The sequence below is a fragment of the Gadus chalcogrammus genome, chromosome 2 (genome assembly GCF_026213295.1).
Source record: "Gadus chalcogrammus isolate NIFS_2021 chromosome 2, NIFS_Gcha_1.0, whole genome shotgun sequence".
Classification (NCBI taxonomy): domain Eukaryota; kingdom Metazoa; phylum Chordata; class Actinopteri; order Gadiformes; family Gadidae; genus Gadus; species Gadus chalcogrammus.
The window spans coordinates 6681668-6699457 of NC_079413.1; the positions used below are offsets into that span (position 1 = coordinate 6681668).

Sequence of the window (17790 nt, forward strand, 5' to 3'; positions counted from 1 at the left end):
TGCTGTCTGACTACCGTCGTACGCCTCGGTCACACGCATTTTAACTGCTACGTTTCTCCCTACTTTTTTCATTTGTACATTAGCCATATAAACCCTCCAAATCGACCTGAATGTGGAACATTTCCAAAATACATGTGTGAAATTAATTTAAATTAGGCGTTAACTTCCACAAAAAACGGATATTTTAATCAAATAACAAAAGAAGAGCATAGCATAGCTTAGTTTCTAGCATATATAAATATGCAAAAAAATATTATTAACAGTGATTAATTCATCAAATACAAATAAACAAATCAAAAGTAATGAAATAAATCACATTTTTGCTCGTTCTTTATACAACTGATCATAACTTATCGTTAGTAGCCTATACAACTTGTGCAGAGGGACATCATTATTTCTGGCGCTTATTAAACTATATCTACCATGTTTTTTTGTGCAATAGTAGTAACACAAGAGCATGATAATAATGATAATGACCAGAATAACAACCAGTATCAGAGGGTAGTTACCGCCAGTGGTATGATCTGAATGCAAACAAAAGAAAGGAAACAAAGTATTAAATATCTATTATTTATATTAATTTAAAATAAAAATGTTGTTCATACATAGGCTACACACACACACACACACACACACACACACACACACACACACACACACACACACACACACACACACACACACACACACACACACACACGCACACACTCAGATACACACGCACACACAAACACACACACACAAACACTCAGATACATGGACGCACACGCACGCACAAACACACACACACACACACACACACACACACACACACACACACACACACACACACACACACACACACACACACACAGATGCATGGAAGCACACGCAACCGCACATTCCCACACATTTTAATTAATAATGACCCTGCAATCAATACCTAGAGGGGTTATCGTCAGTGTAGTTTGCCATGTAGCAGTACCAACTTCATTCGTGGCAACGCAGTTGTAAATTCCACCGTTGGCCGACGTGGCCCTTGTGATGCTAACGGTATGCTGGCGACCCCGTGTGGTTGCCCTCGCATTGATAGCAACTGGGTAATTGCACTTGACTTCAGGAGGCGGGTTACCCTCAGCACTCCAGCCGAAGGACACATTTCCGCCTGTGACCACTTCCACGGAATCATATTCATCAGTGAACTTAGGGGCATCTGAAATTGAAGTGTAGAAATTGAAAGACATCATAAAACGCAACTGACTAACATTATACATTATACTTAATTATATTTTCAATTTGTATTGTCATTATTATTATTATTATTATTATTATTATTATTATTATTATTAATATAACATAGCCAACTTATGTTATAACAATATAAGTTATTATATTATTATGGTTTAATAATAATAATAAATAAATACATTGTATTAGTAAGGCACTTTCGATCAACTTAATGAGCTCAAAGTACTACAATGCACATTAAAAGAAATACAACATAAAAGACTAACTAGATTAATACTATAATTATTATTATTATTATTATTATTATTATTATTATTATTATTATTATCATTATTATTATCATACCATAGCCAACTTACAATGCACAATGACTTTGAAGACTGCTGATGTGTTAACTTGCTGTGAGGGTCCACCTTGTTTGGGATCCAAGATCGTCAGACATGTGATCACCTCATTACTATAATTTCTAAAAGCGGTGATTTCCCACGTGGACGACACGTTTTCAGGCGTCTTTGTGAGATGGTCATCATATGTTTGTGTTCGAATTATTTCCCCCTTCCAGAGCCAGGACACAGTGAGGGCGGCTAAAGGAGCCACGTTGAAGACGTCACACTGCAGTGTGTACCTTCTGCCCTCCTGCAGTGGACCACTGTGGTTCTGCACAGAGATGGACACCGTGTCTGGAGTCTCTGTCAAAACAACAATATGGAATTACAAACACGATAACGTTAATCAGATATCATCATTATTGGAGGTAGAGGACTTACGCTCACTGTGCTTTGTATATGTGTGTGTGTGTGTGTGTGTGTGTGTGTGTGTGTGTGTGTGTGTGTGTGTGTGTGTGTGTGTGTGTGTGTGTGTGTGTGTGTGTGTGTGTGTGTGTGTGTCTGATGTGTGTGTCTGTGTTTGTGTTATATCACTGGACATTGGACAATAAATGTCCAGACATCAGATCTAGTATTCAAAGCTTTGAAGGTCAAGCAAAGTTATTCATTAATACACTATTATTATTGTTATTATTATTATTAGTAGCAGTATTAGTATTAGTATTATCATAACATAGCCAACTTACAATGCACAATGACTGGGAAGGCAGAATATTATCATTATTAGAGGTAGAGGACTTAAGCTCACTGTAAAGTGTGATGGGCAGGGTCACGGAACACTGATAATCAGAATAAGTCCCAAAGCAGAAGGGCTCAAATGTCCAGTCTTCAAATTTTTCCACATTCCAAGTAGCAGACTTATTGTCAGGCATATTCAAATTCCATTTGCCAATCGGAGCCTCCCAGCCAATGATGTCAGGCTCCGCAGACGTTGTGGTAGGCCTACAGATGACTGACACCGAGGCTCCGTATCTCTCCACCACCCTTTTGGGAATAAACTCCAGCGGACATGCTATTGGATGTCAAACATAAACACATGTCATGTGCCCGATTTTACCATTTTAATGTACATTTATTTTCAGAAAATGAAGGTAATAAACTTTTAAATGATATTCAAATGCAACAACATTGATAAAGCAATGAAATAAATTGGTATTGTCCAGTGGTGTGAGAGATGTGGCCTACCTGTTGGCTGGTTCATGAATGTTGCGGTAGTTGTTATTGTTGTTGCGGTGGTGGTGGTACTGGTGGAGGTCTTTTTAACATTCACATTAAAAGTCTGTAAAATTGTCCCATGTCGGTTGGTGGCTGTGCATGAATAGCTTTTGCTTTGGGAAACTCCTATAATAAGGAGAGTAGTCTGATTCTCAGTGGTGCTCAACGTGTCATTGTTTGTGTCCCAGCTGATTGCAGGGGCAGGGTTCCCGCGCGCTGGACATTCAAGTGTCACATTGTCGCCCTCTGTCACATTTCGGATCAAAAGGGTGAACAGGAACTCAGGAGCATCTGTAAGACAGTAAGTGGCTGCTTAGATACCATGTTAACATTGTTAAACATAAATGTTACAGAAAAAATATTCTAACTATACAATTATATAGCGTCCCAAATTGAAAAAAAAAATAATAATGTAACATTGGATCTGTGTGCGTTCGTGCGTGTGTGTGTGTGCGCGTGCGTGCGTGTGCGTGTGTGTGTGTGCGTGCGTGTGTGTGTGTGCGTGCGAGTGTGTGTGTGCCTACGTATGTGTTTGTACGTATGTGTGTGTCTGTGTGTTATATCACTGGACATTGGACAATAACTCTCCAGATTTCTGATCTAGTAATCAAAGGTGAACAACTTTGAAGGTCAAGCAAAGTTATTCATTAATACACTATTATAATTGTTATAATTATAATAATAATAATTATTATTATTATTATTATTACTATTATTATTATTATCATCATCATCAAATAACAAACTTACAATGCACAATGACTTGGAAGTCTTTCGATGTGTTAACTTGCTGTGAGGGTCCATCTTGTTTGGGATCCAAGATCGTCAGACATGTGATCACCTCATTACTATAATTTCTAAAAGCGGTGATTTCCCACGTGAACGTCACATTTTCAGGCGTCTTTGTGAGATTGTCATCATATGTGTGTGTTAGAATTATTTCCCCCTTCCAGAGCCAGGACACAGTGAGGGCGGCTAAAGGAGCCACGTTGAAGACGTCACACTGCAGTGTGTACCTTCTGCCCTCCTGCAGTGGACCACTGTGGTTCTGCACAGAGATGGACACCGTGTCTGGAGTCTCTGTCAAAACAATAATGTGGAATTACAAACACGATAACGTTTATCAGAATATCATCATTATTTTTATAGGTAGAGGACTTAAGCTCACTGTAAAGTGTGATGGGCAGGGTCACGGAACACTGATTATCAGAAAAAGTCCCAAAGCAGAAGGGCTCAAATGTCCAGTCTTCAAATTTTTCCACATTCCAAGTAGCAGACTTATTGTCAGGCATATTCAAATTCCATTTGCCAATCGGAGCCTCCCAGCCAATGATGTCAGGCTCCGCAGACGTTGTGGTAGGCCTACAGATGACTGACAACGAGGCTCCGTATCTCTCCACCACCCTTTTGGGAATAAACTCCAGTGGACATGCTATTGGATGTCAAACATAAACACATGTCATGTGCCCAATCTTATCAACAACTATTTTTATTTATTTTCACAAAATGAAGCTAATACACTTTTAAATGATACAACGAACATTCATAAAGCAACGAAATGCATTGGTATTGTCCAGTGGTGTGAGAGATGTAGCCTACCTGTTTTTGACTGGTTTGTGAATGTTGCGGATTTCTTTTTAACATTCACATTAAAAGTCTGAAAAATTGTCCCATTTCGGTTGGTGGCTGTGCATGAATAGTTTTTGCTTTGGGAAACTCCTATAATAAGGAGAGTTGTCTGATTCTCAGTGGCGCTCAACGTGTCATTGTTGGGGTCCCAGCTGATTGCAGGAGCAGGGTTCCCGCGCGCTGGACATTCAAGTGTCACATTGTCGCCCTCTGTCACATTTTGGATCAAAGGGGTGAACAGGAACTCAGGAGTATCTGTAAGACAGTAAGTGGCTGCTTAGATACCATGTTAACATTGTTAAAGGTCCCATGGCATGCCACCAGGTGTGGTGTGATCAGCCGGTACAAGCCGTTTTGGAAATCTGCCTTTTATGACATCACAAGTGGGCGTGTCCACCTAGATGTGTGCTGGAAAGATCAGTCTACCAGCCTACCCAGTGGACTGTAGCAAACGTTGCTCATCTATTCGTCACACATCTAGTTGGACACGCCCATCTGTGATGTCATAAGGGGCAGATATTTTCGTGTGCGTGCGTGTGTTTGTCTGTGTGTGTTATATCACTGTCCAGACATCTGATCGAGTAATCAAAGGTGATCAATTTTGAAGGTCAAGCAAAGTTATTCATTCATACACTATTATTCTTATTCTTATTCTTATTCATATTCTTATTCTTCTATTATTATTATTATTATTATTATTATTATTATTATTATTATTATTATTAATTAAAAAACAATAACTGTAAAAACGAAAAATTGTGACAGTGCTGGGGCCGGTTTCACTAAAGTAGTTTAGACTGGTCTTTGGGGTAAGATGGGTCTTAAGTTCATTTATAGACCAGTCTTATGCAAGTAAGTCAGTTTCACAAAAGTTAAGACCAACTAATTTTAGACTTAAAAAGTTAGCCACCTCACCCCCAGACTAACATAGGTCTAAAGTGCTATGTAACCATGGTAACCAAAAGTCTGTTAAAGTCAACGTTACAGTGCTAAGAGAAAAAAAGAGAGATGGCACATAATTTGTGGTTTGCTGATGAAATTATGGCGAGAGCTGTTAGGCGAGAAAGAATATTCAGGGATCGCACTAACCCGCTGGAAATGTATAACCAAGATGAATTTATCAATCGGTTTCGTTTGCCCAAAGAAGCCATCCTTAGGCTGACCGATGACTTGTCAGACTCACTGGGGCCTACAACAGCAAGGAGTCACAGCATTCCAGCTCTGCTACAGGTTTGCACTGCAGTAAGATTTTATGCAACAGGCAGTTTTTTTAAATACTGTTGGTGATACTCTGGGTTTAAGCAAAGCCTCTGTGTCCCGAGTGGTGCACAGGGTGTCAAGTACCCTCTCAGATAAGCTTTCAAAATTCCCAACACAACCTGCAGAGTTGAACAGCATTAACAGGGGATTCTTCAATGTTGCAAGGTTCCCCAACGTAATAGGGGCCATTGACGGGACACATGTCCGAATCCAGGCACCATCGGACCATGAACATTTGTTTGTGAACAGGAAGGGATATCACAGCCTCAGCATTCAAGCTGTTTGCGATTCAAACATCAATATGATCATCTTATTGCATTCCCCCTAGCTGCATTAATGAATTATATAGGGCCAAGGCAGCTGGGGTAATCATACATTTCCACAGGCTAACTTTGATAGGAAACCAGCCCTTAATACATGGCAGCCTTAAAACTGACTAACCCTCCGATGTCAATCTGTCATGTCATTCTCCACAAGCTTGCACTCCGACCATAAAGTGTATAAACTATTACTCCGACGATATCACAGATCTGTTTCCATTCCAACCCTGCGCATAGGCTGGATGCGCGCTGGGTTGATGCGCTCCACTTATTTTCGTGGAGAACCAGCGCCTTGAAAATGTAGGTAGGCTACAGCGTTTGTACAGCTCGTTGCGTTTCCGCAATGAGTCCGTCTTTACGGAGATATTCCTTAAACGCATCAAAGGGAATCGGAGGGGGAATGATCGTTTTCGCCTTGTTACTTGGTTGCTATTTATGGAGCGCTCCAGTGTCTCCGCTCGGACGTCCCTTAGAGAGAGCATGGCCACTTACAAAACTTCTCTCTCGCCGCACAGCATCCGAAATGCCCTATGCATGGTTATGTTAGATGGTCAAGGTTGACCGCGGGACCTCTCGTCAGCAGACCGATTCAATGGCAATGTCCATGCTCCGGCAGCACCCACACGCACACCAGCAGTCACACCCACACGATCCGACGACGCTGAAGTTGGCATCCGATTCGCAGCATCCGATTCGGCTTGAAAACCACTTAGAATCTTCAAATCGGTCCTGATTGAAAACCACTACACCTATACTCTTCAAATCTGGACTACATTATCACAGTGAGGCTATGCATTATGTAAAACATGGTTTCAGATTTTTGAAACCTTTACCCTATTTGTGAAAATGCAATGCGGTCTGGACCCCTAAATGAGCCTGTATTGCATTTTCACAAATAGGGTAAAGGTTTCACAAATCTGAAACTATGTTTTACATAATGTATAGCCTCACTGTGATCATTTAGTCCAGATTTGAAGAGTCTAGGTGTAGTGGTTTTCAATCAGGACCGATTTAAAGTGGACCAGCTGCCGAATCGGATGCTGCGAATCGGATGCCAACTTCAGCGTCGTCACGATCCGAACGTGGAGCTGGAGCCTGAAATTGATCCCTCTCCACCGGGTGGCAGTCGGACAGTACAGGCATGTCCTTCACATGCTCAAACGTACGCGTAACCAGCCATATTAAAATCACTATTTTCCGCCGTGGAGTGTAGAAGACGTCCACGTGTCTGCAGCAACGACCTAGTCCTACCATGCCAATGACGTCATCGGCGCTCTGATACTAAAAGACGCATTTTCTTTTGTTGCTAAAAAAAGCTATATATATTGATTTTTTAAATAATTCTTTCATGACTAACACGTTATCGATGTTGATTATTTCAGTTCAGTTCATCGTTAAAGTGAAACATTAAATTGAATATATTTAATATAGATAACACTCACCATTCTGTGCAGTCATAAGCACCAGAAAGCACCATATCAAGACGTATTGCAACATGTTGCTAATCTTTGTGCCTGTGCGGACAGAATGATAGAGCAACTGTGATATGGCATCTTGGGGTGGAGACTTCCTCAAACTAAAAGAGCGGAAATGGTGGTTAACAACATCGGGTGTATGCTCATGCTCAGACGTTTTGCAATAATACTCTATGAAATTAACACTAACATTTTTCTCTTAAGGGATGCGGCTTCGGGTGCACAACTCTTATCGTATGTTTCCAGGGTCGGCGCTCGGCATATGCGACCAAGGCGGGCGCCTAGGGCGGCAAATGTGTTGGGGGCGGCCTTAATTAATTAAATTAAATATAAGAAACAAGCGAAATGAGACCAAACATGTTCCCAACTGGATGTGAGAAGGGAGGGGTGTTATGTTGGGTGTGCAGTAATAACCAACAAGATCGCGTTACTTTCCAGCCAACTCTTTATCTCCGTTCTTGTATCAACATACATTCTTCTTATCCTCCTCTCGCCTCTATCCATCTGCATTACTACGCCACCTAGAGGCTGTACAATTCAACGGACATAACTGTATGAGTAACTCAATGCAGTAGTGAACACAACATCTCCCCCTTCCAATAAAGGCGAATTCCTTCATAACAAAACTTAAAATTACTTTTGTAATTGAATTCAAGTTACACCACGCCTATAACATTTTCAAATAATAAAATGACAACCAATCAACCATTACAATAGCATTTAACAGTATGCATACCAAACATTTTCATGCATGCATTATTTTCTTTAACAACCAACAAAAGGCATATTTATGCAGGTTCTTTAGTACATGACACAGTCTTTAGCCCAGGTAGGCGGTTGCCTAAACCTCTCAGGTCTACTGTCCACATTTGTCACTCGTTGAGGCTCGGTTTGTTCAGTGTCATTGTCCATAGTGTTCATTTCTGGTAGTACAGAAAGATGTGATGTGTTCCAGATTCTACCATCATCCAACAGATAGGTGTATGGGCTTTTCTTCCGCCGTTAAAATTGGTTTGCGTTAACGCCGTTAATAGTACATTTGTTAACTGTTTAATTAACTGTAAGTCAATTGTTAGCTCATGATTATTACTACATTAACTAATGTTAAGTAATTAATTATTGTAATTTGTACCCTTATTGAAAAGTGTTCAGAACGTAGCTTAAAAAACAAAAACAAAGCACAAATGAAATAGAAAAAATAACAACCACGTTTAAACACATCTGATTCCAAATAGGACGGTCCTTTCCGTCACGCAGGTTTGATCATCATGGCCACTCGCTTGAGAGAATAGGAGCCTCCATGGAACTCTGCCCAGTAGACCCCGTCCTGGTAGCGGCTGCGATAGTGCCCGCCTCTATACCACACGCCGTTCAAATTGGAGTGGGCACACATATGGTACCACCATCCACCTTTCTGGAAGTGAGCACAGTTACCTGAGGAGGAAGACACAAGAAGGCTATTTAACACTGCCTCTATTTTATATTTTTTATATATATTCTCTATTATTGTGAGGCTATTACTGTTATATGTAACACTGTCTTGGACCCTGGTGGTCAAGGCGTCAGTCAAAACGGATCCTTATAATATACAAACAAACAAATAATATCAATGAGTGAAGCCGGTCACTAGACCTGAGAAGCCGTCCTTGTCTCGATCCAGGGTGGTGAAGGCCTTGTTGTTGTGCCAGGAGAGAGAGTCTCCAGCGTTCCCCTGGTATTCTCCTAGACGTAAGCGGTACCAGTCGCTCTCCGGCTCTATATAGAAGCTGTCGTACTCTGCATAGACCTGCCGGCCTTGCCAGTCTTCCAGGGCTACCCGGAGCTTGTAGTGAGTCTGCTTGGTCAGCCAGTACAGGTGCTCCAGCCCCAGCCAGTACTCTCCATCGAGGTTACCGAAACCTTGCTGCCGACGTGCCCGAACAACAGTTAGGTCTGAGGGATGGTCAGGGCGGCCATTTTCTTTTGTTCATGCAGACTTTGGCTTGCTTTACCTTGCATTCAAAGCCATCTATAGTGTTATTAGAATAGAAATGCAAAAATGCATGCAGAATGACAAATGGGTGTTACAATGTCCGTGCATTTATGCAGCATATTGTTATAATATCACCATATATATATATAACACAATATAGACATGATATCCATATCGGAAAATAATTGGTATCAAATTTTGCTGCGACAGAACAGCTCAGTGAATCAAAGCACCGGCCGCAGGCAGCTTAAATCCGAGCTGAGAGACTTACCTTGTACTGCTCCCAGGTCCTGAAGAAGTTCACCGATCCATCCTGTCTCCGCTGGATGACGGTCCAGCCGCCCTGAGCGCTCGTCTGGTCACACCATGCCTGCAGGAGTCGGTTGGCGCCCTGTGGGCGAAGCAGGTAGATGCCGCTGATGGTCTCGCCTGAATCCATGGCGTGCTGGCAGTCCCGCCATGGCCCTACAGGTATGAACACAAAGGGTGGTTTGACCTCTATCGAGGAATGCCAGGACCCGCATATTTGGGGTTTCCAGTTGACAAATGCAAAGCATGTGCTCTGGAAAGCTGTGCTTATTGGAGCCAAATTCCCCCTCCAAAGGAATCAGACAGTGTCTAAACATGTCCTTGATGGCAAGCTGATGGATGCTGCTACTGGGAAAGGAACTGTCTCAGCGATATATAATCAATCTTAATCCTCCTGGACAGCACTAACCCCACCAAGTTACAATGGGAATGACACATTGGTTCCCCTCACACTGCGGATCAATGGGACTCAATATTACAGTAAAGCATTCAACATCTTGTCCAACTGTGGGAGATATGAAGTTATCCAATTGAAGGTTATAGGGCTTACAATTAACAAAACATGTTACAAAAAACGACTGTACTGTTGCATGCCTTTTTATTTTTCTGCAAAGAAGACAATACTTGGACCGGACTAGTATAACAAACAAACTTAACTGGCTGAAGGACTTCCTGGACATATTATCGATTGAGACTGGGTCCATGGGGCGCCTAGCCCCATGGAACCACTAGTTTGAATGACCCTCTATTTGGGAGAGGCCTGTCTAAAGCCCTCTACTCTGTCATTTCCCAAATTCCGAACCCTCAAAGGCTGTCGTTTGTTTGTCTTGTGTGTGTGTGTGTGTGTGTGTGTGTGTGTGTGTGTGTGTGTGTGTGTGTGTGTGTGTGTGTGTGTGTGTGTGTGTGTGTGTGTGTGTGTGTGTGTGTGTGTGTGTGTGTGTGTGTGTGTGTACTGTGTATACATGAGGGTGCCTATACAACTGATAAGACACTGATTGTCTAATGAGGAGAAGCATTCTTTTCATACACTGTGTTTAGGCATTCCCAGGGAGATAACACAGCCAGCCATGGGTCACTGACTCCATTACCTCCTTATCTACCCTGCTACAACATGAAGGATGACTTGTTTACATGCTCCTAGTTCAACAAGTTATACTGCAATTTGGGTTAAATGCAAGTGCATAGCAATGGGAAGAAATTGATCATTAGTAATCTTCACAGGCCTTTGGCTATCATGGGTTGCATTTGAACTTTCAATGGATTCGTAGTGAGAGAGACATGTATTTCACAATGGTTTACCTGGGGTCTTGGTGACTGGGAAACTGATGAAGGGATGATCTGTGGGAGTGCTGGCTGTGGTAATTGTGGGGACAGTGGCTTTCCCAATCAGCTTGTCTTCCTGCGAAGGAGGGCCACTCTGATCTCTTTGAACATCGTTGGACGTTGCACTGGCCTCGGAGCTGATATTGTGGTGTTCTTGGGACCGGAGTCTTTCTGGTTCAGGAGTCACCTACACAAAAATCCATTTCACCAAATACTTTCTGTAATTCAAAATAAATGTAAAGCCTGTTATGAAACAGGCTTTTGAAAACGGTAAGAAACGTCTCCTTACCGGTGAGGCCAGTGTGGTGTTCCTGCACTGGCACTGCTTCTCGAGACGGGCAATGAACTGATTCTGAGAGGTAATCATCGAGGTCAGGGCTCCATACTTCTTCTCCAGCTCTCTGAAATTACTAGAAACCTGCAGCGCCTTGGTTGCGCCGCCAGCCACAACCCACCAACAACAGAAGCAGCTGGATTACACATAGAGAGGAGTCATGTTTCCGATGCTTGACTGCCAACAATCATACCATATATACGTATGTACTGTACATGTGTACCTGTGTAGTAGCATTCAGCAGAAGGCTCTCAACCCGTTTCTGCTCCAACACCTGGTCCTTCTTGTCGATGACTTCATGCAGCAGCTGAGCATAGAGCTGGGTGATCCGGGTGTTCAAACTGTTGCTCTCCGTTCTCAGGGCCCTGACCTCCATGGCCTGGCTCCCTTCCCGCTCCAGCTGGGCCCTGAGCGTCTCGAGGTGCTCCTGCTGCCGGGCCAGCTCCACCCGCAGGGAAGCCACCTCGGAGCGGTTGGTCTCATGGGCGGTGCTCACGCAGAGCGCTCCCTTCAGCTTCTGCTGCGGGACGATGAAGGTGTACGAGCAGCGGCCACTTTTGGCTTCCGAGGCGTGCGGAGGTCGTTTCTTCACGTTGACGTCGGCGTGAGGGTCCTCCGTCCGTCCAAGGACTTCCGGTAAACCCAGATGAAGCGTGAGGAAAAGCATCACCAGACTCAACGTTAATGTCTTCTCCATGTATGCGTTGGGGTTTGTATGGCCCCCCTCCTGGAGGTAGAGAAGAGAGAAGCTTTTTGTATTGAAGGCACGTCAACTGTGAATGAAAACAGAAGGCTTCTGCAACACTTTATAGACTTTCTTAGGGCCGTGCATTGCTATCTGTGTCTTGACTGTACACCAGATGTGCCATTAGAAGGGGGAAAGAGCCAGACATGTGTCTATCCTTCGGGATGGTATTTATTTGCAGTTAAACACTGGTGACAACAGTCAACACCAGCCAGTCAGTGTAAATACTCTGTTCTATGGTCAACAAAAGCTTTCTACGGTCAGCTCCGAATTCCACCCTAAACCGACCATAGTCAATACCATAAACTCTTAATATTAAAACACAAATATTTACTTTATTTTCTATAGAAATGCCTGGATTATTTGATACACAAAAATAACCAGTCCTGTCCATTTTTGAGTAAATATTCAAGGTTTTCTGAAGGAAAAAGTGATTCTGTGATATAAAGCAAACTGACTCATGAGGGCTAGATCCCAGTTAAGCTCCTAGAAAATGCTAAGAAATGTGGGACACAAAAAGATTTTAAAAGACAAAAGACTAAGAGAGAGAGAAAGAAAGCGAGATGATTATGTCTATGCATGTACAAATGTATAGGCATAATAATAATTTGTTTGTACATAATAATACGTGTACAAACCACATGTTTGCTCTGTACAATTTGATAGACAAATCAAATTGTTTACATATAGCCTATACATCCATTCTATTAGCCGAACAATAAAATCCATTTAAAATGTTCAGGAATCTTTTATGAAATAGACAAAGCCAAATTACCTTGCTGAAAACGTCTGCCTTGTGTCCCCTTTGGCTTCGAAACTGTGAAATCCTAGTCTCAATTATGCAGTGAATTAACTAATCCATTTTGAAATGACAGAATCAAAATATGCTAAATATGACGAAGCACAAAGAAATCGATGGGACTAAACTGCTACACCAGAATGGTCACCCCGGCCCTCACTAGAATCTTTACCACAGGGAGTTTTAGGAGAGGACAGCCCTAATTGCAAACTGGACTGATGAGGAAAACCCTTAAAGTGTGTTGGTTTGACCCTCAGTGCAGTCTACTCCCACTACCATTAACCTTCAAACCCCCATCCTTCTCTTTTTTCCTCTCTGTTTTCTCCCCCCACCTCCCCCACAGACACACACCATGCATGCTGACACACAAACAATCACACACACACACACAGAAACTCACACACACAATCACAGACATAAATTAAAGATTGACACAGAATGTGTATATATATGTAGATTGGGTATTATTTATTTTGCTCACTGTTGTTTTATGTAGCTCTTTTGTAGACAGTGTGTACATGGTTAACCCGGTACCCACTCCAGACCGCACGGTGGTGCTATATGCACTCCTAAACGTTGTTCAAAAACTAGAGTTAAAAAAAAGGAAGAAGAAGAAAGCAGTGACACGCTGGGTAAAGACCATGTGGCGGAGCTGTTCTTCACGGGAATTTGTGGTGGCATCAAATCAAGTAAAATAGTCTTAAAATGATTGCTATTTAGTATAGCAATACAGTATATATTATAGTAGCGTTCGGTTTTTCATCTAGCGTCTGGAGATACATCTCATCCAACAATGTCGAAATCAAAGGTAAGAAAACATGCATAGTTTAGCAAAGATACATCAGAGCTAGCTCTATTTAACTCGAGTAGTTTCTCCACGATATCAACGCGATTCTTATAAGTAAAAAGGCAATAATTATATCATAACCGGTCAGATTCACCCAACAATATGTTATGGGCTTGTGTTCAGTGCTTGAGTGACGGTTTTCTGAGTAACTGCAAGCACGTGTCGCAGTCAGCCGACTTTGTTTTAACATCTGAATCTTGTGTTTTCAGTCCAAAAACCAGAAAAAAAACCGGCTACAGGCCAACCATTTGCAAGAAGAGTCCTTTGCGACTGTTCCCCATTCGTTCGTGTTTCATCGTGGCCTGATCGGCAAAAATGTCAGCCAGCTCGTGCTCGACATGCGGCGAATCATGCAACCCTTCACTGCAGAGGCCATGAAGGTATGAGATGTTATAGGACCATCGATGGCTAGCGAACCATTACAATTTTATCATGTCTATGTATTATGGGAAATGGGTTACGTTTTAAGTTGTTAATACAACCGTGGTTCATTGGCCCGGGCTATGTTCTTGGCCCGAATGGAGTACTTTGTGTTGACGCACCTGAAGAATTTTCGGTTTAGTTTCATTTGGGTATGCACGTTGCCTGTGTTGTATTCATGCTTTATTTATCTGACTTTTACTCCTAGGTCAAGAAAAAGAACGTGCTAAAAGACTTTGTCTCCATAGCTGGACCATTGGGAGTGACCCATTTCATGATTTTCAGCAAGACACCCCACACTCTTAGCATGGTGAGTTTAATAGGGGACTTCTGACTTCATATGTGGCAACTGTTATGCAGATGTTAACCAAGATCAGGCCGTGTATCAAATGTTAAAACTTTTCTTTCTTTCTTTCTCCAGAGGCTTGCTCGAGTCCCTAGAGGTCCTATGCTTCACTTTAAAGTTATAAAGGTTTGTGGACTGCTAAATATCAAACATTTGACTATGATAGGATGATGACATTTCCCCAACATGCATCCAGCACTGGCACAGTGACCGTGCGCAATCCACCATGAATTAGAAATTATGTTTGGCGCCCCAAATGCTATGAATTATATTTAGAAACGTGTATATCATAGGTGGCACCTACTGCGCTCGCATGCTATTTATTATGTTATAGTTTTAACATTGAGACTTTCTGTTGGAATGCAACAGACCCCTACTAGACTAAGTGTTGACACATTGCACACATTAACACCGTCCCATCCAATTACACATCGGCACCATGTACGCACATCAGTATAGTTCAGCTCACGCACAACTCGGCAGAGGGGCTTGAAACAAATCAGTATTTGTGTTTTGACTGAGTGGTGTATTTCAAGGTAAATGTGCTGATATACTCATCCCTATCATTTATCCCTGCTCTCCAATTTGAATTGTTCTTCTTTTTTCCCCCCAGTATGCTCTTGTAAAAGACGTGATCTCGTCTCTGAAGAGACACAGAATGCACGAGCAGCAGTTTACACACCACCCCCTGCTCATCCTAAATAACTTTGGCGTGGAAGGCATGCATGTCAAGCTCATGGCCACCATGTTCCAAAACATGTTCCCCTCCATCAATGTGCACAAGGTATGTCCTGTTTACAAAGCTGGAGTGATGATGGTACATTTGCGCGTAACAATATAGAGTTGGGCATTTGTGTATGATGAAAGTGTAGTCTTCTGAGTTATCTGTGAAGATGTATCTAAAGTAAACGCTTACTGACCCCAACTGACTCGACTCCTTGTAAGTGTCTCAAATAGTACTGGGAGCAGAGCTAAATGTAGTTGTTGTTTTTTTCCTAGGTAAACCTCAATAGTATAAAGAGGTGTGTTTTGCTGAATTACGATCCAGTGTCCCAAGAGGTTGAGCTCCGTCATTAGTAAGTATTTGCCATTTTAACATAAGAAATGTAAATTTTGGCTCGAATGATGATGATTTATGACTTGACTGTTAAGTGATGCTTGTCCAAAGTAAACGCACTGAGGAGCTGATAGTGTTGCCAGGGCACTTGTCACCTATCAGGCTACCTACCCTTTAAACTCGTGTGCTTGCTCCTGCTCTGCAGCAGCCTGAAGGTTGTGCCCGTGGGCATGAGCCGAGGAGTGAAGAAGCTGATGCAGGAGAGGTTCCCCAACATGAACAAGTTTGAGGACATCAGTGAGCTTCTGATGAAGTAAGATTATTGTGAAGGTACAATTGTTATTGAAAATAATATTTGTGAATGGCAAGTTCTTTTGGTAATTGATCTTTAAACTGGGGGCGGATTGTCTTGTAGTCGATCAACATTATCTTTGTGCAGGTATCGGCATCGTAGAGCAAGACGCCCAACGGCTCCTTTTTGATGAAGTTTATCCGGGCTCGATCTAACGCTGCACCGCTGTATTGAACTTTTTAGGGGGGCCAACCTTTCAGAGAGCGAGGCCGAGCTCGACGGCGACCACAACATCACGGAGCTACCGCAGGCCTGCGCCGGCCGCGGGAACATGGCGTCACAGCAGAGCGCCGTACGCTTGACGGAGATCGGCCCTCGCATGACCCTGAAGCTCATGAAGATCCAAGAAGGCATGGGGGACGGCGACGTTCTCTATCACGCTGCCAGTGAGTGCACCGCACCCCCCTCCGTTTCCCAGTCCCGTCGTCGTTTCAGATGTGCATGATGAGAACATGAGGATGAATGTCTATGATTTTGTCTCAAGTAAACGCTTACTGATGCATCTGGAACACGGGAACAAGCTTATGTTGGTTGCGGTGCTGTGAACTGTGTTTAATGTGGCCTTTGCGCTCTCCATCGCTTACAGTATTTAAGACGGAGGAAGAGCTTCAGGAGATCCTGAACAGGAAGGAGGCCCAGCTGAAGGAGAAGGACGCACGCCGCAAAAAACAGGCGCAAAATGTTGCCGAGAAACTGGCGAAACGGGAACAGCACAAGTATGAGATCCCGATGCGTTGTTATTTTATCCCCCTCCTGATTTTTCCTGCATATTATTTTGGTTTAACTTTCGTGTTTTTCTGTCAGAAACAAAAGCCTGGAAGGCATTAAAAGGAAGCGGGAAGAGGAGGAAGACAGTGAAGTGGAGGACCCGGGCGTTCAGGGTGATAAAGTCCCTGTGGTGGAGTCTGATGATGAGGCCGAGTACTACAGACAGGCCGTGGGTCAGGAGCCAGAAGAAGGTGAATATTACCTCCATGGATGATTGGAACTCAATCCTGATTATCCGGAAGTAGTGACATGTTTATGTTTAACATGCATTCAATTTGTTTCTCACAGGCATGTTCCCACCCCCCAAGAAGAGGCGTGCACCCAGAGAGCACACGGGGAGCTTCGCAAGGGGGAATAAGTTCCATGGTAAATCGCCGCGGGAGGGTGGACACGGCAGATCCCCCGGGGGAAATGCTCCCGGCAAGCATTTCAGAGACCGGGATTCAAGATCGCCCAAGGACCATGGCCCTCCAAGGCACTTCAAAGATGGCGGTCACCACCAAAAGGGAGGGAAGAAATTTGAGGGTAGCCCCCGGCCTTTTGGACAGAAAAGTGGGTTTGTCGGCAAGTCGTTTGGGGCCAAAAAATCGGGGGATGGAGGGAACAAGTTTCGCGGTAAGGGAGGCGCCACTGGTGGCAAATTTGGACAGAAAAACAAAGCTGGTTTTAAATCCAAGGGTGACGGTGGCAAATCGGGCTTCAAGAAGGGTGCAGGAGCTGGAGCGAAGCAACGGAAAGGCAGAAAATGATATACTTGTAGGACCTGAGATTGTGATTCTTTGGTACAAATGGAGCACCAGGTGGCAGTATGGACACAAACAAGACCATGCCTTTGGAAGTTACATCCATTTGAATTATACTGATTGCTGAAATTCAGCAAAAGCAGAGATTGTCATGTTTTATACTCTATGGTATAAATAAAGAAATGTACATTGAGCATATATGTATCATAATTCCTGAGTTTTTCACAATGTTTGCACAAATAAACTTGTTATTGCCCACAATA

General features: G+C 43.0%; 3 protein-coding genes across 5 annotated transcripts; 1 reads left to right on the forward strand and 2 right to left on the reverse strand.

Moving 5' to 3' along the window:
• Window positions 1-311: 311 nt before the first annotated feature.
• Window positions 312-7620, reverse strand: LOC130371917 (titin-like). 3 transcript variants are annotated; one of them, XM_056577795.1, is made up of 9 exons: window positions 7480-7620; window positions 4428-4712; window positions 3997-4260; window positions 3579-3908; window positions 2799-3119; window positions 2362-2625; window positions 1587-1916; window positions 923-1192; window positions 312-524 (listed from the first exon to the last, which is right to left on the reverse strand). In XM_056577795.1, exons 1-9 carry the CDS (start codon window positions 7532-7534, stop codon window positions 313-315), a joined length of 2331 nt encoding a protein of 776 aa, XP_056433770.1. In that variant the 5' UTR covers window positions 7535-7620; the 3' UTR covers window position 312. The 3 variants fall into 3 exon arrangements, with proteins under 3 accessions (XP_056433770.1, XP_056433779.1, XP_056433786.1); XM_056577804.1 differs by lacking the exons at window positions 3579-3908; window positions 3997-4260; window positions 4428-4712; XM_056577811.1 differs by lacking the exons at window positions 1587-1916; window positions 2362-2625; window positions 2799-3119.
• A 296-nt stretch (window positions 7621-7916) lies between these two features.
• On the reverse strand, window positions 7917-13240 carry angptl6 (angiopoietin-like 6). Its single transcript, XM_056577838.1, has 7 exons — window positions 12971-13240; window positions 11674-12177; window positions 11406-11543; window positions 11093-11303; window positions 9756-9949; window positions 9145-9415; window positions 7917-8946 (listed from the first exon to the last, which is right to left on the reverse strand). Exons 2-7 carry the CDS (start codon window positions 12145-12147, stop codon window positions 8762-8764), a joined length of 1473 nt encoding a protein of 490 aa, XP_056433813.1. The 5' UTR covers window positions 12148-12177; window positions 12971-13240; the 3' UTR covers window positions 7917-8761.
• A 354-nt stretch (window positions 13241-13594) lies between these two features.
• Window positions 13595-17790, forward strand: ppan (peter pan homolog). The gene is made up of 11 exons (XM_056577849.1): window positions 13595-13802; window positions 14051-14221; window positions 14470-14571; window positions 14683-14733; window positions 15221-15391; window positions 15607-15683; window positions 15870-15977; window positions 16200-16402; window positions 16603-16732; window positions 16821-16975; window positions 17073-17790. The coding sequence occupies exons 1-11, from the start codon at window positions 13788-13790 to the stop codon at window positions 17531-17533; spliced, it is 1644 nt and encodes a 547-aa protein (XP_056433824.1). The 5' UTR covers window positions 13595-13787; the 3' UTR covers window positions 17534-17790.